Here is a 22,581-nt window from a genome sequence, read left to right on the forward strand (position 1 = left end):
TTTTTATAAAAAGTGTATGTAGGCTTGGATCTTTAGAATAAGTTTAATATAAAGCGATTCATGAGCAAGATAGATATCATGTAAAATAAAATAAAAAGGGGGGCAAAAGAAAATCAAAATTGATTGCTTGATTGATGAATAATTAATTTTTATTGTTTTACTATTTTATATCTCTTCTAGGCTCCATATGGGTTCACTCGGCTTAAGCAAAATAAAATATGTACTCGGGAATAATAAAGCGTTCTGCTGGTGAAAAAATGTTCGAAATTGGCCCATCAGTTTTTATTGGAATCGTAGCAAACGAAGAGTAAATCTTCCCTCTTTATAATGTTACTACAGAACAATAAAATTAATGTTTCAAAAAATTCATCACAATTTCTATATTGGTTTTCAAGTAATTCGTGCACAATAATTTAAATAAAATGTAGTATACAAATACATGACCGCTAATATCTGGATATCTTATTATTATTTTACTAGCCGCTCGCCTATTTATACTCTATTGTTGTAACCTATTTAACAGTAGGCAAATCCACCAAATCAAAATACATAAAATGTAAATAACAATCTGTTCAGCAGTTTTTGTGGTAAAAGTTGTGTAACCAACACGACTTTCTTGTATAGAAATAGAAAAATTTTCACAAGAATCTAAAGTATTAAATAATTTAACTTTAAAGCTTCTTTAAGACCTTATCCAACGTTTTTTTTATTTTATTTTGATTTCAAGTTAAATCTATCACACGAGTTTCCTTGATCTATATTTTGTTGTTGATCGTTCTTTATAAATAACAATAGAAATTGACAAAAAAAAACACAAATAAGTTATACGTATGTTTTTATTCGATAAAAATTAATACAAGTATGAAAATTATTTGAACTATAGGAGTCGCTTGTACGCTAGATTTAAGTCATATAAATACATGCATTTACAATTATGTTAGTGTATATAATACAAGGCACCGATTGTTGAGTATCAGTACAAGATTCGTTGGCACTTTGTGGTGATAGCCAGTCCTGTTATGGCAAGACAATTTTGAAATTTCATGAAGATATTTTTTATCTATGTAATAATTTATAGTCTGTATTCTTAAGTGACATATTTTCGTACTTTCGACGTTGAATGCTACACAGGTTTTAAACGTAGCTAAATTAATTTTATCTTTTCGTCTTTTAATATGGATATAAGCGGTTAGTTTTAAGTGCGTGCAGCCAACGTCAATAATTCAAATTTTAAATAAACAAGATTGCCAATAAATAAAAAGGACTGCTAAAATGTTTACCTATCGGGTGCCCAATAACTAAATATAATCTTACACTAACTATTAATCCGGCCCCGTATTTGTTTAAAAATGGAACGCCATTTAAAAAAAAACAAATACATGCCTTTCAAAGTAAAGCTATTAATACACAGTCGCCTTTTCTAGCAACACCGACGCGTCACACATTGCCTTAGCGGTAGATCGTACTAAGAACATTAAATGTAACTGTTCGAAAACATTCAGTTGTATCCTCGTTCGCACTAATCCGTGTAAAACTGTGGCTCTCTCTAGATCCAGCCATCTTTGAAGCGATAGTTCTCTTTCATCTACAGGCACTCCTTGAACCACATCTAGCGGGCCCCAAAGCATAAACTCGAGGACAGATTTCGCTTGGTTCAATGATACCGCGCGTTCTTCCTGTAGTACTTCTTTTAGGAGCGGTGATAGTTTTTCTCCCGGGAGCAGGATTTCAAGTGCTTTAATCGCACATTTACATAATGAAGATAGGTTTTCGTCATCTGATTTGCTGCATTCGTCGCTTAGTCTGAAAGAAAATACGTATTATTATTTCTCAATATAAAAAAAAAACTTATAAGAAATCCGCTAAAAATGTAGATTCTATTGTTTTAACATTAGAATAGTCCAAGTGGTGTCTATAAATTAATAACGATGATGGTAGATATCCATGTATGTGTTAAATATATTATCCTTCTTCTGAAATGTTATTCAACTGTACACGACGAAAATGATTTATATTGATTTATTGCTATGCGATATATCATTGTAAATGTAGAAAGAGAACTTCTATTAATATTAAAAACTTCCTGAAAGTTACTGAGCAACCTATTCTATAATTTGCTCAGCAACTTATTGATTTAATTTATATACAGATTTGATTAAAAAAATAGTAAATATACACATACCCTTGTAAAATACACAATCTGCCGTAACAGTTCGTCTTTGGGGCTGACAGAGAGTTCAGTCTGTCCTCAGATGCCGATGTGTTAGCGCTGCACATATTCGCTTCTTTAAAAACTATGAACGATGTCAATGTCTCTGGTACTTCCTCCACGCCTCTTGCTTGGAGACACTTCAGCCCAATGATGATCTGGAGCATCATGAAGATTGCTTCATGGATCTGTTCGGTTTGAACCAATTGGTGTTCTTTTGTTGTGAGGCCGGCTGTGTGGAGGTGTTCGCCATAGGAATGGATGGTGTCTGCGTGTGCGTGGGCCAATACAACTATGGTAGCTGAAAGAAGTAAATGAGAAATTAATAATAAACTTTTGGTATGAAAGACAATACTGAGCACAAAACTTTGTGGAATCAGAAAGAAACACCCTTAAACAATATTTAAAAAATTTTTTCACTTGCTCTTAGTCTGAGTTTACACAGGGAAATTATATAATCCAGAAAATACTTATATGAATAATAAGAGAAGGCCAAGAAATTATTTTAAGAGAGCCTAAAAGTCGGCCTAAACCTAAAAACCTAAAAAACCTACAAATATATAAAGAAGTTAATAAAATCGGGTTAATAATATTTTATTAACCCTGAACTGGAAAACTTGCTTATATAAATTCTAATCTTAGTTCCTATTCACGCATACGGCAGGTAAATTTTGCATATCGAAGGAATAATGGAACCAGTGCAGAAAAAAGAAAACTAAACGCATGTATCTTATTGGAATATCGCTATTTTCAAAGAACCTTTAAGCCAGCTATATATAAGCGTTATAAATATACCTATATATGTCACAGAAGGGATGCACCCTAGCATCTATTTTAAGCATGATCTACTTTATGCAACGGATATATTTAGATTTAGATATATAATTCAATAAAGATTTCTATAATTAAAACAGAAATAATATGTGAAAAAGCTCTTTTTTGTGCTGTACTTACGTATAGGAAATTTGTAACAATAAACCTACGATATTCTAAAACTCTACAGAGTGTCTACAGATTAGAAAATACTATAAAAAATGCGAGTTCAACAGCATGGCTGAGTCTTACCCGATTGCCATGTTATTTTTTTTAAGTTGTGACTTTCTTTCTTTCAAAAACATACCTTGAACTAGATCCTCTCCGTCCTCTTCGAACTGCTGTAACGGCACCAAATCGCAGAACTCCGTAATCGCGTTTAAGCTCAACGTGTGTGGTTGTACCGATTGGCAGACCATCTGCGAGCCCATGTGTTCCTTGTGCACCATCAGGGTCACGTTAACTGGCCCTTGGTTAGAGTTCCACACCGCTGGGTAGAAGAAACGTTTGCCAGCTTTGGTGTGCTTTTGTTGGATTGAGAAGTCGTTCCAGCGTAAGTTGGTGCACGCCTTCAGGCCACGGAGTGAGGGTTGCATGGCTGCGCTTTGTTGTACCTGAAGTATTATTTGAATAGTTTACCTTATGCTGATATATTTTCAAATAACTCGGCAATACATCATACAATTATAAAGGACTAGACGGGACGGGATTAAGGACTAGGATAAAAATTCTATCCTGTCTTTATACCAAATTTCATCAAAATCCATGCAGTAGGTTCAGCGTGATTGATGCACAAAACTTCAAACAATGAAACTTTCACATTTATAATATTAGTGTGATTATTCTTTAAATTTTTGAAGCTTCTTAGTACTCGTAGATTTACCTAAATTTTTATTATTAATGTACCAAATCTAAATATTTACTTCAACTTTCATTTATCCTTCAAAAACCAAAAAGCTAAAAGTAACGTTCTCAAATTGATCTAAACAATAAACCACCTTTATGTAAGTTACCTATCTAAAAGCGATCCAATTTCTATTCACTTACACCGCAAATGTTGCGTCAAACGCGAGTTTAGGAGAAAATTATACGAATTACTAGAAAATTACCTGTTCCAAGACCTGCGCAAGCGCTTCGTGATTCGCGATGACCACGGCCCCGTAATTATCCTCCAAGTTCTTGTGGACCACGCTTCTGCCCTTCCTGACGCGTAATTTGTTTGTCGTGGTCTTGGGAGTCATGTCCGACTGATAATCTTCGTTGTTTGAATTGTCCATGTTATCGTTCGAGCTATAGAAGCTGTATGGGGAGTATATTTCTGATTCGGTCTCGCTTCCACAGTACGGCAGGGACGAGCGAAAGTTGTATTTAGGGAACTCTGCCGTCTCGGTCTTGCGTTCTGCGCGTTCTTCTCTTGGCTTTATGGCGGAGTCGCATTCCGGCGAGCTGGAGCGTGCGTGGTTCACGTATTCATAATCGCTGTCACTATTTTTAGCTGAGTCGCAGTTTTCCTCATCGTATTTACCGGTGTTATATACATCGTCGTAGCTGTTGATTACTGGCTCGTTAGTGGCTTGCACTAGCTCTTGTGGTCCATCATCAATATCATCTTTGTCATCATCTATGGGTGATCTGCGTTTGAGCAATTCCAATTGCGTTTCCCGTTCGCGCATGCTTGCTGTCCTTTCTGGTTTTCTTGGTGCGAGCGCTGATCTTATTTCCCCTGGAAATATTACGTACCATTAAGTACATTATTTATACATTTTTATTATTAAAACACATGATGATATGGTTGTAATACACAATATATATGTGTAACTGAGTGTCTATGTGTGCTTTGTAATATGAACTGAATCAAGGAAACGGTTCGAATAAATTGAAACCAGGAATTTCAGTTTTAAATATGCTCTTAGTAACATAAAATAATTGTTTATAAGTCCTAGTAAGACCTCCATGCATTTGTTGAAATATGACTTTTATTATATTTTATGGCAAATTCGAATAAAAATTGTTATATTGAAATATCTTATAGGACCATATTTAGCTTAGTAGTACAAAAAGCGCTTGCAGTCAATGTCAAAGGCGCATAAAATCATTTACCAGTCGAGGTCACTGTAATGACATCACTTATATCCCAGCTTCAAGTACTAATAGTTTTTTTAGCGAAATCTCTTTAGCAAGCAATAAAAAATACAGTATGTCGAAGCATTTCAATTAAAATGCAAATCTATTTTTAAGAATGTGAACATGTAGTATTTTACATGAAATAATGATCGACTGAGGCTAATTAGGTAGCAATAATTACTGTATTCAACGAATATTACTCATTGCACGAATGACAACGATACCGTTTATTAATTATGAAAATATAAGAGTGAAAATATTCTTTGCAAATGTCGGTTAATAATAATTAATGTGTTAAGTTTGATTGGAAATTATGTAAACTGTAGATACATGTTTACAGATTGGATTTATGGACGTCGTTAAAATATTTCCTTTGCATTAATTTATTATCCTGCTATGTAATCGTGACTTACCTAAATTAGCATAAATGTTGTCAGCGTTTGTAGGTGTGGCTGTCCAAGTCTGCTGTTTTTGTTTCTTTTGTAAGGCGATAGATTTCGGAGGTGGCGGTCTCGCTGGTTTGGGAACATTGGACGTATTTTTGTAGTCTTCACTCGATAACCTCGGAGGCGGAGGCGGTTTGTTAACAACCTTGGGCATGTCATCTGTCGCGGAACTGCAGACGCTGTATATCGACGACACATCGTCGTGACTCAGCCGCCTCAAGTTGTCTGACGCCTCGCAATTCGATTTCACAACTTCAACACTCGATCCGTTAATATCCAGAGGATGTATGATCACCAGCCGCGGCTTCGGTTTTGGTGTCAAATCGTAAATATCTTCAGTTTTAGTCATCATTTTAGTGACGGTTGGCACGCTGAGCTCTTTTTTATCTAGGTCCTTAGAAGACCCGATGCGTAATAATTTTTTGATCGAGAACTTTAGCTTTCCTTTCCGCTTTTCGTCTAAAAGTAAATTGTCATGGGATAACGAAATGTTTCTCCTGGGCGCCGGCTCAGGAATATCACATTTGGAAAGGTCGGACTCATTTGAATGTTTTTGTTTTGGGGAAGATGACATAATGGCCCTCTCGCGTTTTTCCATTTCGCGAACGACCGGTGAGTCAGACTTCATGAAACCGTTTGCGTTTCTTTGGTAAATATTATTAGAAAACTCCTCAGTTGGGGATAAAGGTGGGGTCGGTGCTTTCCTTTTGCACATACTGCTAAGTGAAGTGTCACTATCTTGTTTGGTCAATACCGGCTTTGCGTAATATATAGCATCCGATCTGTCTTCGCACAATTCATCATTCCTATCCTCATTTGCTAGTCGCATAACTTTCTCCTCGGCTTTTTTTGTTGTTTGCATAATATTTTGCATTGCAGTATTACTTTTTTTGGTCGTTTGTTTTATAGCTGGTTTTACAGGAAGCTTGGGCTTTTCTGGTACGACCGGTTTCGACGGCATTATATCAGTGATCATACCATGTAGGAATGATGGACGAGGGTCCATAGTAGGAACCGGGCTTTTTGGTAGGGCTGGGGCTTCAGTTTCATCAGGGTCCGCTCTTCCATCGGGTTCCCCAGCTAGTTCTCGACTTGCTTCCGCGGAGAAAATCGCTTCTTGTTGTGGAATGATAGGTGGCATATCTATAATAGGACTTTGGAATGTTGAATATCCACTATGGGCTTGCCCATCTACCTTTCTCACCTGTCCTATAGGTGACATTTTAATGTTTTTATCGCTTTCGTTAAATACCTTGATTTTAACAGTTTCTTCACATTTATGTGTCTCGGAGAAGTGGCCGCTGTCATCATTATCAGAGTCAGTTCTTCCACTGAAACTTTCGTCGTCAGACGTGAATGAGTTGTTAGCGGTTGAATTCGATGTACTGACGGCCGAATCAACACTGCTGTTTTCAATGTTTATCTTACAAAACTTAAATTCGGATCTACTTAGGTTTACTTTTGGTCTCTCTTGCGTCTTAGGTAACGGTGATTTTCTTACAATACCATTCTTCTTAGTTTCAGACGTCTCTTTTTTCTCAAAGTCATCTTGCATGCTTTCCTTAATTTTTTCTTCAACGACTGTTGGTTTGTTATTGTTCTGTGATAAGTTTAAGTCAGTACCACCTAATCTATTTTGTTGTAAAGTTTCCGATATTTCTTCAAGTAACGACTTTTCTGTACATAAAATAGTATCGGACGACTTAACACCTTCTGTTGTTATAATTGTTTCAGATTCTTTAATGTAAGTAGAGAGAATGATATTCGTTTTATAATTACTTGATGTCTCTTCGGTGGGAGGGTCACTAACGTTAATGACAGCAGGTTTCCGAACGTGTGTTTTGATAGGGGAGTTCTTGTTATCTTGTCCAAACGGGGTAACTGACACCATTAAAGTTTTCTTCTTTCCGTCAGAGTCTGTTTGTACTTTACCTAGCATTAACGATGTGTAAGACTTTGCAACTGAATCTCCTAGCAAGTTAGCTTTTACTGTGTTAAAATCCGTGTTAGATTTCGTTATTCTGTGTAGCTCTCTTTCCTCTTCAGTGTCTGGGAATGTATCATCTACGTCGTTGTCTTCGGAGACCTCGAATTCTTCTCCATCAGACCAATCGTCACCTCCATATCCTATAACACTGCATACTTCTTCCGGAAATCGTACGTTACGTTTGCTCCTTTTCTTCGAATGAATTTTAAGAATACTTGGTGGGGTCTTCTTAAAGAATGTGCTTCTGTTTTGGAATGGAGTCGCTAAATATTTACTACCGTCCGATGTCTTCTCTTGCTTAACGTGTTCTTCACGTGATTTGAAGCAGTTAGAGCAAAAATCTTTCTTCCACGCATTCTGTACGAAGTTGTGGCAGACGGGTGACATTTTGCTCCGCGAATAGCGTCTGTTGATCACATAACTGGCATTCTGAAAAGAAAAAAACAAGAACCAATCAGTCACTGCAAACTTTCATTGTGATTTGCATCGCTCGATTGGGATGCAATGCCAATGGGAGCATGCATCGTTTAGTAATTAAATTTGCATATTTGAATATAACTGTCGTTAAAATTTAAATCGCTTGTCTTGCTTTTTATTGGATATGTTTAGCGATTACACAAAGCGCGAAATCTTAGATAAAAGTTTGAATTGGGTGTTTATTAATAACATATTCTAAGACTACCTCGTAACATGCTAGCGTGCAAGTATTAAGTAGATGAATCGTTAACTATGATGCATTATGCTGCCAATCAAGATTTTCTTCACTTATTACCGTCTGTTATAAAACCGATCATGTGCGTATAATAACTATAATATACCAATAATAATTGCGTAATAAAGGAAAGCAATGTTCCCTATCATTAAACACAATCAATTGTTATGTTGTTACTTGTACCTTTAGTTTTTCATTGCGTTATCAAACAGATGTTTGCATTAAATTAATTGATTGCGAACGATTTTTAGGGTTCCGTAAGTCAAGAAAAAAACAAACTTATAAACGGGCGCAATCAAAGGACACATCCGTTACTGCTGCAAATTTTTAACACACGCGAGAGCATCAAAACCACAAAAACCGCACCGAAGCAACGTCTTACAGAACACATTAAGGAAAACTAGCAAAAGTCATGAAATTTTTGTAGTATTATATAATAAAACAGGTTTGTAAGGAACCCTCGGTATGCGAGTCCGACTCGCACTTGGCAGGTTCTTTTTCTATATAATTTTGCCTACATTTGCTATATTTATCATATGTATAGCACTGGTGTGTATTTTTAAAACGAAATATCTTAACATGTGTATCTAAATATTATATATATGTGTGTTGTGTTTACTATGAGATGTGCTTTCAGAACCTATTTAATAATATAGATTAATGCATATTAAGCATACATGAAGTGATTTTTTTAATGTCATACGTCAAATAAATAAAAAATTAATGTCATAATATAATGACGAAGTAATTTGAGACTTACTTTCGTCAGGATGCTCAGGTGTATTAGAAATCACACGCAAGTGTTGACAACGTATTTCTTGAACAAATAGCCTGTGTTTATTTTACTTTCTTTGTATTCAAGTAGCCGTTTAACCGGTTAGTATGGGATGGGTGACGATCTTTTATAGTTTTTATTATATTACATAAGTATTAGATAATGCCTGTTACAAAATAATTCAATAACATTTATATCGCGGAGTCGGTAATAATTTATAATAATAATAATAAGGAAATTCATACACATATTCTTATTAATAGTGAAATGCATTTTTTTAAATGGAGTTGTGAGTTAAAACGCGGCACTTATTTCATTGGCCAGTTAAAATTTTTCAACACAATATCAACCTCTTTATCGAGTAAGAATATAATAAGAATATCTTTTGAATAAGGAACGCGTGCCTAAAATATTCTTTTTGCAACACCACAAAGAAAAAAGAAAGTTCACGTTCCTTGTCTGGCCACATACATTTAGTTCATTGAAAAAAAAAGTGACCACATTGTTGGACTCTTATTTACCGTTTTTCAACGAGACGCAGTTTGTGCATAAAATTTGTGATAAACAAGGATAAAACAACTCTTTCTTCCGTTTCTTTCTCAATTCTAAAGTTTATGGATTGTTGATAAAAAATCTGCATTTGCCTCAAACTATTATCATATCAATTTCATCGAAATACCGTGAAAGCGTAACAGGTAAACGAAAGACTTTCGTATTGTTAATATTTACATAATGGATTAATATATTGCAAGTGTTAACCAAAAGCATCTTAGCACATGGAGTTTAACATAATATCCTAAAGAATAATATCAATACGAAAGCGGTTTGTTCCGCTTTCACGATTCCACTACCGAACCGACATTTATGATAGGCTGAAGTTTATAAGACATTATTATATTTAGAAGCACCAATATATTATGTACCAAAAGTAATATAGAATGCAAGATTTTTTAGACGAAACTGACAGCCGAATAAAGAAAACCTGAAATGCGATTAAAATAGTTCAAATATCGAGCAGAATAACAAATTTATAAACTTTAGGGTCAATTTCACCACTTGCTGATAAAGTCACCCATCTAAATTTCTTATGTACAAACATTTGACATTTAAAACCAAAGTCCCAATAAGATGAGGTGTTCAATTCGTCTGGTTTTTTTTGGTTTTATTACTCAATAACTCCTTGGGCTTTCAAGTGACGTGACATCTTTTTGTGTTTAATAGGAAATTTTTGTCATTTGGCGGTAAATATTATATGTAAAAAATTGGTACCGGAAAACGGATATCAAGCATACGTAACATTAATAAAACCTGATTTTTCTCTGAACATTACAACACTATTGTTTAATATTTCAAATATTTGATTTGTATGTGAAATGGCCAACAATGGCTCACAAAGCGAAAGTAAAGAGATAATATGTAATGTTTATTTATTGAACTACTAGTTATGCCTTGCAATGATACTTGTCTTACGTAAAGTAGGTAAATAACAGTATATATTTTATAAAATTAAAATAATTTAGGGGCTTTTATTTTTCTATTTTTTATTAAATGGAACAGAGTTATTTATAGACCAAAATAATTGCAGCTTATAAATATAAATTTATTCATATTGCATGTATACATAAGCTTTTAAGTTAAAGGCTTGAAAGTTCTGTGGCGTAAAACATGTCATTTTGATCAATTTTAATAAAGAAGGACCTTTTATTAATGGACGCCTCCAAAGTAATATGAGTAATGTAATTACTTATGGTAAAAGGTATTGTTAAGTTGAAGAAAATTTAATTTCAACATTATAAACAGACAGCACAATAATTTATACACATCGGTACATTAAAGGGCTAGTTAATTTGCATTCAAACTTATAGACGCTTAATTATATTGCTGAGCCAATTATAGATGTACAATACACGGATACATCCAGCTCACAGCAAGGCCATCCCATTATGATAGATCCATTGTACCATCTTGTGAGGTGAACGAACGAGATCCGATCCGATAAACTAGATTGTTGTACATTGCGTAAGCTGTATTGAAATGCTGAAGTACCTGTTTTGATGGGCTTCTAATTACGCAATGTATTGTGTAGGATTTAACGATTTGGGTTAGAAATGATTGTCCTGTATTTTTGGTATGAGTTCGTTAAAGTTCTATCTTAGTTGCGATGTCATTTAATCAATTGTATTACAAAGCTGCATCAGTTTGAAATGTAGAAAGGGCACGTTAAATTTTTCTCATGTATGCAGTAATGTATACCGTAAAGCGACATCAATTGAAAGTGTAAACATGCCATTTATTTATGCATTCCTCGAGTGATACATGGGAGATTATTCTAGAATCAATGTTTCGTAAATGCAATGGGATCAGGCCAAATGTGTTGTGTGGTGTTCTCTTGTTCAATACAATAGTATTTTTCATTTCTTACTACATACAAAATGTAGCTTATTTAGGTATCTGACATTTATATGACTTATGTTATAAAATAATCACTCTTAGACCCTTTTTTTAGAATCAGTTAATACAATTTGAGTTGTTATTTGTCAAGACAGTTTGACACATGTCATTGAAAAATATGGTTACCAGAAGTAATAACTGTTTTTAATATTTTGTTGCTTGTGTTGCTAGAATATAAAAATAAGTAAAAAAGTAAAATTTCATAATTTTATTTCCCGTTATTTGGAATATTACGAAACGAACTTTCAAGAAAATTTGACAAGGAGTCCGTCGCAACATATAGTAACAGGTCCAGTAGCAAGATTTTGTAGTCTTTTCTACCAGTTGTATACATATAATGAGAATATATTTAAGTCTAAATTATACCTACATAGATATGGATACAAACATTCATTTATTCATTCGCAAGTGTGAAGTACTAAGAAGTCGGACGTTGCGGTCAACTAGATAATAATAACTATAGAAATGTGGTATTCAGGGCGTCGTCGGTGAAATTGAGGCGACACACGAATCAAACGAGTTTATATGTATGGTATATTGTTGGTACTTGAGGCCCGAATTTTAAAGTATACTCTGTTGTTAGTAATAAAGTGTTTATATGCGATTCAAATAAGGATGGACGAACGATTTTACACCACATTGTGACGTCATAGCTGTCAGTTTGTTTGTTTGGATGTTCGTCCGTCAATGACGCTAAAACTACTGAACGGATTTTGATGAAATTTGGTATAAGTACAGACATTTAATTTTTAGTTTTATAGCATTGAAATGCTTTATAAATGAGAAATTTTGAAAGAATAGAAAAAATTTGATCACGAGGCAGGATTCAGGAAAATTTCTCAAGTACAGACATGTTATGCTGACTTCGGTCATAGGATCCAAGGGGACATAGGAAACTTTTTGTCCCTAGTAAATGCTCCCTTAGGATAAAACAGGAATCTTGATATCCGGGCCGAGCGTCTAGTAAATAAGAATACTTCATTTGAGTTAAGCAATTATGTGTATAATAAAAGTTGTATTTAATGTTATTTTATTCAAGAGTCAGAATACAAAATAAACCGTTACTTATTGGCTAAAACGTTGTCTATGCAAACCGTACTTTTTAAATGACATGAATTCACATTTGACATGATATAAGTCATTGACGCTCTGAATCGTGTTGTAAAGTACTAGATTTGTAAGCCTTTGTAGAATTAGACTAGACTAGAATTAAACTCTCAAAAGTGCTTTTGCATCGCCATCTAAACTAATTTATATCTATACCATATATTATATAAAACTATGCTATTGATATAAACCTGATTAATTTGTTTGTTTGAACGCGTTAATCTCAGAAATTACTGAACTACTTCAACTCCGGTGGATATGAATTAAATGATCCCCGAGTGCAATATGCTATACATGTACCACGGGCAAAGCCGGGGTGCACGGCTAGAGCGTTTATAATCGACTTTAAAGCTATAGGCAGAGTTGTATCCGCCTCGATTGTCAGTTTCTCCAATCTTCATCACAAATTACAATAACATTGAAATATTCAGTTTCATTTATAAAGAATTGAAAACAAATAAGCCAAAGTCATCGCTATTGTGTATGAAAAAGTTATGATGAATATAATACTTTTTAACCGACGTTTTCTAAAACGAAGGAGGTTCAAGTGCAAGAGAAACTTATGTAATTATTCAGGCAGCAGTTTTCAAATAAAAAAAAGAATACTAAAAATCGGTTCACTTACTAAGGAGTTATGAGTTAACAAACACAGAAAATACAGTCGAATGTAATAACCTCCTCCATTTTTTGAAGTCGGTTGAAGCGTGTTAATGAAAAATAGGATGCTTGACAATTTCGGTAAAAAATTTCGTTATAATGTAGGACACAGATTATTAAATAGCAACTTACTATGTAACATACACAACGTTTGTACAATATCTTTTTGTGCTGTTTTCTCTGTTATTTTATTTTGGTATACAACAAAGACTTTATTATTATTACGTAACGTCTACAATATTAAATATTTATCTAAACGCATATTAAAACCTCGTCCTAATTTTAATTATGTTTAATAATTTAAGTTTAAACATTGTATGTACATAAAGTAATTGTGTAAGACCCCTATGGGGCTCAATAGATGTGGGACACATGTGTTTTGTGCAAATACTTTTTGTTAATTGTTTTATACTGGGTCAAGTACGTGTTTCGCTTTATTGTAATTAACATAATAAATAACGAACGAATAATATTTTGAAATACATACGCACATGTGTTTTATATTTTAAAGCTATTGAACATTTTAATTAATGTTTTAATTCAACACAAACTCAATAATTGAAGTTACAACTTTCATAATATCTGAATGGAATACATTTATTCTATATGTATTGAAGAAAGAAACTCCTTCTAAAGATGAGAACGAACTGAAAATGTATGTAATACTAATTTAAAATACTTCAAAATCCTTTTCTTAAATATTCTGATATAACAAATAGCTTTCTATAGAAGTTAAATTGTTATTTTGCACACGATTTAACACCGAATTGGCCTGATACAAGTTTTATACATATATAATCCGGTCCCACACGAACGAAGCTATTCACATATGAATAACACATAAAGAAAAAAAAACAGTAGCTTTTTTCATACATTGACCTCAAGATATGCAAATGTTTTGAAATGATTCTCGAAAAATGAGAAAAAAAATTAACATTCTTATGCCGGCCAGTATGACATCACTGTGCATATGCCGCCAGTTCATGGTCATTCGAATTTAATATTCAATTTAAATTCGCTGTATTGATCTTTCGAATTTATTTTTTGGGGTATATTGTAATAAAAGTTGTCAGCGATGTAATTTACTTTTTTAGAAGATTTAAAGTCAACAAAGTTTGTAAAACTTGTTGCGTCAGTGCTTTTTTATGATTAGCTTGATAATGAAGTACAGATTTGCTATGGGTCTGCACCTGCAAATGTTTATAGACAGTGGTGATCACCTTTCATCACACGAACCGTTAACTCAGTTGCCTCCTATACATGAAAAATAATCATTTCCTACAAAAAGGTCACCAACGTTCTTGGAAGAAAAGTAGGTACCATTCCTGATTCTAAAATGAGACCTAATGACAACAATTTCATATCAAATATGAGAAAGAATCGCGTAAATCCGTTGAAATCCCGCGGATTTATTAAGTAACCAAATAAAAAAAAATACGTCGTATTGAGAATATATATACGTTGGTGCAATATAAAAAAAAACGTATGTTTTACATTTATTTTGTATTTATATATATACAACAACTTAGTTCTTCATGTGTTTAGTTCACGTGTTATTAATTAAAGCAATTAACTACGCACATCGCGGCCCAAAAACCTGCGCCCATTATATGATGGCAAAACTCATTAATGGATCTCAATTATAATTAGACGCTATTAACTGAAGTACTGAGTCATAATGTAGCTGCATTCGTTGGTAAATTTGTTTGTTTGGATAAAGATAAGTTAGTAATCTACTCTAATATTATAAAGAGGAAACTTTTGTATTTTTGTATGTTTGTAACGACTACGCGCAAAAACCACAGACCGATTTCAAAAATTCTTTCACCATTACAGCTGCAATGTCACTGAGTGACATAGGTTATATATGGACCATAGGTGAAACCGCGGCGAGAAGCTCTTGTAAAATAAGACAGCAAAGAAACGTGCAGTGATCTTCGCTTCTGATAGTTGCATTTAAGGCATTTAAACTCAAAGGTATATTTATCTAACTGAATTCTCTTTTGAATTTTCAAAATACAAAACGAATTCACAATATAAGTATTCAGAATAAATGTCCGATGGCTATTGATGTGATGATGCAGATTAAAATCCATGAAATGTTGTCACGACAGTTCTTTGCCATCATAATTATGATAGGTACATGAAAGCAAAACGATTATTATCTACTGTTACTAATTCATACTCAATTAATCAATTCTCTAATCACTAGATTAGTACTCCCTGTGTTGTGAAAACTAGTATGTTTCGTCTATTTTCTATATATTCGTTTATCAATTCAAATTGTATTAAAAAATTTAAATATAAAGTACAACCACATAATATAATGATCTGGTTGGAAAAATTTGTAAGATAGAATAAGATTAATAGCGAGGAGAAGGATGAAATCATGATTGTTATTACTCATTGAAAACCTTCTTAATGTTTGCAATTATGAAATGACTAGCTGCGCCTCACGGTTTCACCTGCGTTAGTCCGTATCCCGTAGGAGTATCGGGATAAAAAGTTACCTATATGTTATTCCAGTTGTTGAGCTATCTACGTATCAAATTTCATTGCAATCGGTTCAGTAGTTTTTGCGTGAAAGAGCGACAAACACACACACATCCTTAAAAACTATCGCATTTATAATTTTAGTAGGATCATGTTGTAAATGGTCCTCTTCAATTCAGATTTTTTATATTAGTATATATCAAATACAGGTAGATGTAAATGTCAAGGATTTAGGTAAAACCAAAATTAAGCCAAGTGAACTAAAAAGCCATGAAACTGTGTTTATACTGCGTTCAGTACTTTTATCAATATTTAGCCCATAAAATTATCACTTATTATTAGTTGGGATGTTTTCTTTAGTTTTTATTTACACATATATCTTATAAAAGTTTTGAAGAAAAACAAGGTGAAACTTTAGTCTCAATACGATAAAAAACGCATTTTTTTATTTTTTAATAAAAAAAATATTTATCACGAATTGTTCAACCATGGGAAACATAACTCTCTTAACTCTAAAAGTATATCAATGTCCATGGAATAACGAGAAAGCTCCATTAAGCATTTTTATCACAATTATATAATAAGAATTGTGGTCACAATTAGGTGTCCAAGCCCAAACATTTCATTACACCTCTATTAGTTTGTGGGAACGAAAGAAATTATGAAGTGCTTTCTCACGGAATATTAAATTGTATTGTTGAAGAATGAAGGCTTCATACAAATTTCAATGGAATTTTAATGTCGGTTGGGTAATCGTGTTTCGTAGAAATTATGTCTTGACATTTACAACTTACGTCCCAAAAACGGGTCCCAACTCGACTGTAGCTTTTTTGGTTTAGTTTCACGATAAATCCGTGGGTTTTCGACCGATTGAGATGATCCCCTCTGTATTGCTTATGCAATTGGTGTCATTATGTCTTATTTTACAATTTAAGGTGGTACCAAGTATATCGGTGACCATTTTTTAAAATGGAATTACTTATTTTAAATATATTATTACTTATGTTAAATAAACTTATACAAGTAGTGTCTTTTTAATATTGGCCTTTACGTACATAATTTTCATGCAAAAGATGCTGATCTGTTCTTAATGGTTTATTTTGTTTGCCGAGATAAACAAACAGGCAGAATTTAAATATATGCAATAGAGATGAATTGAAAACAGTGAAGTATGAGAATAATCTAGAAGGAAAAAAACAAGATTGTCACTAGAAAAGCCCGCGATATTTATGGGCAGAAATTTTTAGTCTAGCTACTCTAGCTTGATCTGGTTTTCACTGGCTTTCACAAGGGCCATGTTTACTACTGGTTATATAAACAATAACTATTCGTAGCATACGATCTTGTAAATGCGAAAGTTTGTACACATTTAATTATAGCAACGAGAAATTTATAAGAAGTCTTCCTTTTTTATCTTTTTTATTTTAAAACTAGCTGTTCCCCGCGGTCTCACTCACGTCGTACATGATGATATATAACCTATAGACTTCCTCGAAAAATAAACTATACAACATAAATAATCTTTAAATTTGAAACAGTACTTCCTGAAATGCCCTAATCTAACAAACTAACAAACTCTTCAAAGCTTTATATTAGTTTAAATCATAATTAAATCAAGTATACTTCTTAAATCCAAACACTATTAAGAGCGTTTAATGTTTGGATTTAAAGAGATAATATTATATAAAACATTTTATAATAAAATAATAAATAACATACATTCTTTATAATATAAAATAAGCTTTGATTACCAAATAAGCAATGTACGAATCAACCCACGTATTGGTGTCTGATGAATCACATATGACTAACACGTTATATAATAAGGCTTCACCTGTTTTGTTGATTGTGACGATTTAAAACCGGTCATAAATCACTCACATATGGTTTTAAATGATAGCCGAATTGTAGAAATGAATATAAATCTAGTTACGTATTAATATCGCAATATAAATCTCCATTTGTTTTTTTTTCTTTTATTAGTATAAATTATATCTAATGTGAAAAACTGTTTAAGGTTTGAGTTTCAATGGAGACAAATAAATTTAGTACATAATATTAATATACACCCACACTGCAATTACTAATACAGTTTTATGTTATCTGTGGTGCAATGGTGTAAAATGCATCTATCCTCATATGGGAATACGAGTCTTAAGTAAATTTTTTTCTTTTAAATTTGACCAACATTTTTTTTATTAATTTAATAATTAAATGGACAACATTAATAATAAATAATGTTGCCCAGTAATTGTTAAATCTAATAGCTAGATCTTTATTATAGGATCTCTTGATAAATGTTGTGAGGTTTTTGACATTACATATGACATATTTTCGATATCTAATCAGGAAATGTTTTTTTTATCAACATCAAAATAATCAGATCAAATCTGTCGTGTTAAAGAGAAAGTCGATAAAAATAATACAGCAGTAAGTAGGTAAAATATTCATACATTACGAAATAAACTTTTTTAAGAATTTGAGGTTATTTGTCAAATTAACTCAAATTAAAAAAATGTATATATTTTTAAGAAAAAAGTAAACCGCTTATGAAATTATCAGAATTAGACCAAATTTCAAACCAGCTTTCAAATAAATAAAAATTACCATCCAAACCGGTTGCAAGTTGAAAGTTCTAAGGTTATAAGTTATAGATAACAAAAATTCGAAATACCTCCTCCTTCTTTAAGACGTTTGAAAAGACAGAGTATAAATATATAAATTTAAAAATACCTTTTTATAAGTATTTAGCATAAAAACGCAATCATAATCGTGCAGAAGGTACTTAGTTTTTTCAATGTTGCAAAAAACCGTTTAATTTTTAACGAGGTTGTTACGTGTGTTCAAGGGCCGAATTGTAAAGATTAAGTGTTTGATAGAATAAAACCTTTTTAACACGCTTTTATTAGCATCACCTGTATGTTTACACGATTTCGACCCACTTTAAAAACGTACAGATATTATTCAAACTTATCAAGGATCGGTGACAATAATATAATGAGTTAATATTGTTATCCTGATAAGGATTGCCAGGATCAAATTATTTCTTCTTAACTTATACTATGAATAAGATCAATTAAAAATTTAGTTGGTTCTTTAGTAGCGTGTTTTTTACTTTTTTTATACTATATTTTATTAAGATTACGATTGGAATTTGAAGCTTATATCAATATGATAAGCTTTTCATGGATATTTTGATCATATAATTATTGTAACAAACACATCTGCGCTTTTTTATAAACTCACTTTAAGCGAAGTTTTTTGTGACACATTCTTAAATAGCTTGCATGAATTTAAAGAATTTGTGAGCAAAAAGCAAAAGGTTAGGCTATAAAATAATAAAACTGATGTTATTTGTAGATCCGATTCCTTATACACCTAATTAGGAAGAACATATTGTTACCACACTGAACTGATAAATTTTATAAACATGATTATAATTTGTATGTTTAGATGGACTAAATGCTCGATCATGTACATGAAACGTTGTAAGAACTTGATTCACAGAATTTTTTCTTTGTTTTTTTTTTACACTGATTATGAATTTGTAAACCTATTAATGCATTTACCTGAATATCCTACTAATATTATAAATGGGAAAGTTTGTGAGGATGTCTGTGTGTTTGTTGCTCTTTCACGCAAAAAATACTGACTTGTCTGTTTTACAGTTATTTTTAGTTAAATGCCTCTCAAGTGCAAGTTGGAACATCATTGTAATCACGTCTGATGAGACTAGAATGAACAGCTATTTATGACTTTTTGATTACTATATTGAAGCAAGGAAATATAAATGTACTTATTGTTCGAACACATATAGCGATTTCTTTTATTAAATTGCTATCCTACTATCCTTCCTACTAATCCTACTATCCTACTAATATTATAAATGCGAAAGTTTGTAAGGATGTGTGTGTGTTTGTTGCTCTTTCACGCAAAAAATACTGAACCGATTGCAATGAAATTTGGTACGTAGACAGCTGGTCAACTGGAATATCATATACGCAACTTTTTAGCCTGATATTCCTACGGGATACGGATTGACGGGGGTGAAACCGCGGGGAGCAGCTAGTTTCATTAAAATTATTATTGTGGATATTTAGAATTAATTAACCCTTATAGTGTTTTTAAGATTGTTGCTCTATAGTCGTATTTATTTTGAAATTGTTTAACAATGTTGCAGAACACTTGACCAAATTAAACTTTTTATAGACAACCTTGCAATATGACCCGTTTTTTATTTTTATTTTTTTTTATGAAATAGCATTTATGGTTATAGCTTTTGTATTAATGTTAATTTTAATGTAGTTGATTTGACATAACATATATTATTATAATTGAGTAAACCGTTAATAGCGTTTGCGTGTTGTTAATACCTCTTTAGTATAATTAAATATTCACAACTAAGTGAGTGTTTTATTGTAATGTTCTAATAATGAGATAGAAGTATGTGAGAGCTATAGATATAAAACAGCATGTTTTCGGCTTTATGAGAGGTATAAGACACGTTATAGTTACAGATATTTAAATATAACTTATGAATATAAGTGAGTAATAACCTAATGGTATTATTGTTAGAATTTTTTAATTGTTACAATGTTTACTTATACATAATTCTCTTTTCAGCCTTTGTCTGTCCACTGTTGGACGTAGCCCTTACCTATGGCACGCCTATTTTGGCTATATATTATTATTTGGCCCGATCGGAAACTTCTTGCCGCCATCATAGCAGTCAAAAATTGGCGGCAATTTATTGTGTTCGATAAAATTTACTACATTATTTTAAACATCATATTTCAACATCATGACCACACTCAGCCCACTAATGTAAGTAACTATTGCAGGAACAGAGGCCTTCTATGAGACCTTATGATACCTATTACCTTGACCACGCTGGCCGAATGCAGGTCAGCATATTACATTTAAACTATAAATTAATAAAAAACTTAGGGCAGATGGAAAACTATAATATATACCGAAAAAGGCAGAATTTTTAAAATTTCTCTAAACAATAACAGATAAAACAGTTCATATTAAAACATGCTTTTATTTATGTATGTTTGTATAAAAACCGAACCGAATCTTTGGATTCAATTTGAACCCACTTCAAAAAGACAGATTTAATTCAAACTTTGTACACTTATCAAGAATCGGTGACAACACAAGTCTAGTTCTAAGGATCAACAGATACAGTACATTCGTATAAGAGCAAGTGAGACAATTTAGTTGATTGTGTTTTAGTTTTTTAAAACTACATATATTTATTATTAAAAATTCCCTCCACGTCCCCATATGAAACATCAATACCGTCGACCGTTTGGCGCGCCTACATACATTGTTAAACCATAGACAATACAAGTTGATCATTGTTATGGCAACCCAAATATAATAAAAAGTAAAAGTACATATTTATGGATGCTACCGTCGTTATACTTTCTCTTAATTGCATATTTACACTAGCTTTCCGCCTGCGGCTTCGCTTAGTTAAATCCCGGGTTTTTCCTTCTTCCCGTTCGCGTGGGTGATAAAAATCATATCGAGTTACATACAATATTTTTGCCAAGTTTAATCCATATCGGCAAAGCAATTTCAGAGTTTAGCATGTACGTTTGTGTAGGTACATATATATGGTTGTTTTAGCATCTGCTTGTACTGCGTATTGGTAAATTATATTAGTGGTTTAATAGGTAGCACGAGTATGTTTTTATAATAAATTAACCTACACCTGCTGTATTGAATTTAATGATCTTAACTCATTAAAGGTCTACTTTTTACACGACACTAAGAAAACAACATTCTTTACAAGTTTTTAATTAGGCGATTAATAGAATATGACAGCTGTGATAAAAATCAAATTTCCGGAAGAAATTCTATATTTACCCGCATTATTATGAGGAAATACATCCTTGGTTTCAATGCCAATTAAATAATATATTTAAAAAAAAATTAAAATCGCCTTCAAATCGTCAGAACTAAGTAGATAAAATTGAAGTGAGACCACACGAGAAGCAACAGTTTCCAAATAAAAAAACGAATCATCAAAATCGGTTCCACCAGCCGAACGTTCAGAGGTAACAAAGCCAAAACAGTACAGTCAAATAGGTAACCTCCTCCGTTTTTGAAGTCGGTTGAAAAAAACTTTTAATTTTAAACTAGCTTTCCGCTCGCGGCTTTGCCCGCGTAGTCGCAGGAAAGATAGACCCGGGGTTTTCCTTGCATGCTCCCGTTCCCGCGAAATTTCCGGAACAAAAACTCCTATGTCCGTCTCCTGGTTCTAAGCTATCTCTGCACAAATTTCCAGCCAAATCAGTTAATCCGTTCTTGAGGTATAAGTAGTGTAACTAACACCACTTTTTTATATATATATAGATTAGCAGCTATACGCAGTAATAACCAGTCTCGGAGATTGAATCAGTCTATAGGATGTTAATCCATCAGAGAACGGAACGCAAACGAGTTGGCTGCGACCCATTTGAGCCGCTCGTGAGAAATAACCGACTCGGTAACTGTTAACGTAATATTAATTGATGGTTACGGTGCCTTGCTTCTATACATTTGAATTTAAAGAATAGACGACAACATTAGATGATCAACATTGTTCCAAGATACCTTACCTATCAAAATGAAATGCATTTTACATTCAAATAATATAAACAAACAATCGGTCTATCAATTTCGGAGTAATGCGCGCTCTTACATTGGGATCCGTTTTTATCCTTACTAATATCACTACATAGTACTTAGTCTGGCCATAAATACTGTTACACTTAATTATAAAAAAATATTACATTTGAATTTCGAATCTGTCAT

At 32.8% G+C, this 22,581-nt stretch overlaps 1 protein-coding gene across 4 annotated transcripts in view; it reads right to left on the minus strand.

Moving 5' to 3' along the window:
• Positions 1–818: 818 nt before the first annotated feature.
• LOC119833789 overlaps positions 819–22,581 on the minus strand; it is a 75,139-nt gene continuing 53,376 nt past the window's right edge. For all 4 annotated transcript variants that reach the window (XM_038357968.1, XM_038357969.1, XM_038357971.1 and 1 more), the window contains exons 2-6: positions 5,560–8,008; positions 4,132–4,745; positions 3,330–3,636; positions 2,183–2,510; positions 819–1,803 (exon numbers count right to left, since the gene is read on the minus strand). In XM_038357968.1, coding sequence (XP_038213896.1) covers positions 1,401–1,803; positions 2,183–2,510; positions 3,330–3,636; positions 4,132–4,745; positions 5,560–8,008 — 4,101 coding nt within the window. In that variant the 3' untranslated portion in view covers positions 819–1,400. The remainder of the gene's footprint in view (positions 1,804–2,182; positions 2,511–3,329; positions 3,637–4,131; positions 4,746–5,559; positions 8,009–22,581) is intronic.

This window comes from Zerene cesonia, chromosome 18, assembly GCF_012273895.1.
Source record: "Zerene cesonia ecotype Mississippi chromosome 18, Zerene_cesonia_1.1, whole genome shotgun sequence".
NCBI lineage: Eukaryota > Metazoa > Arthropoda > Insecta > Lepidoptera > Pieridae > Zerene > Zerene cesonia.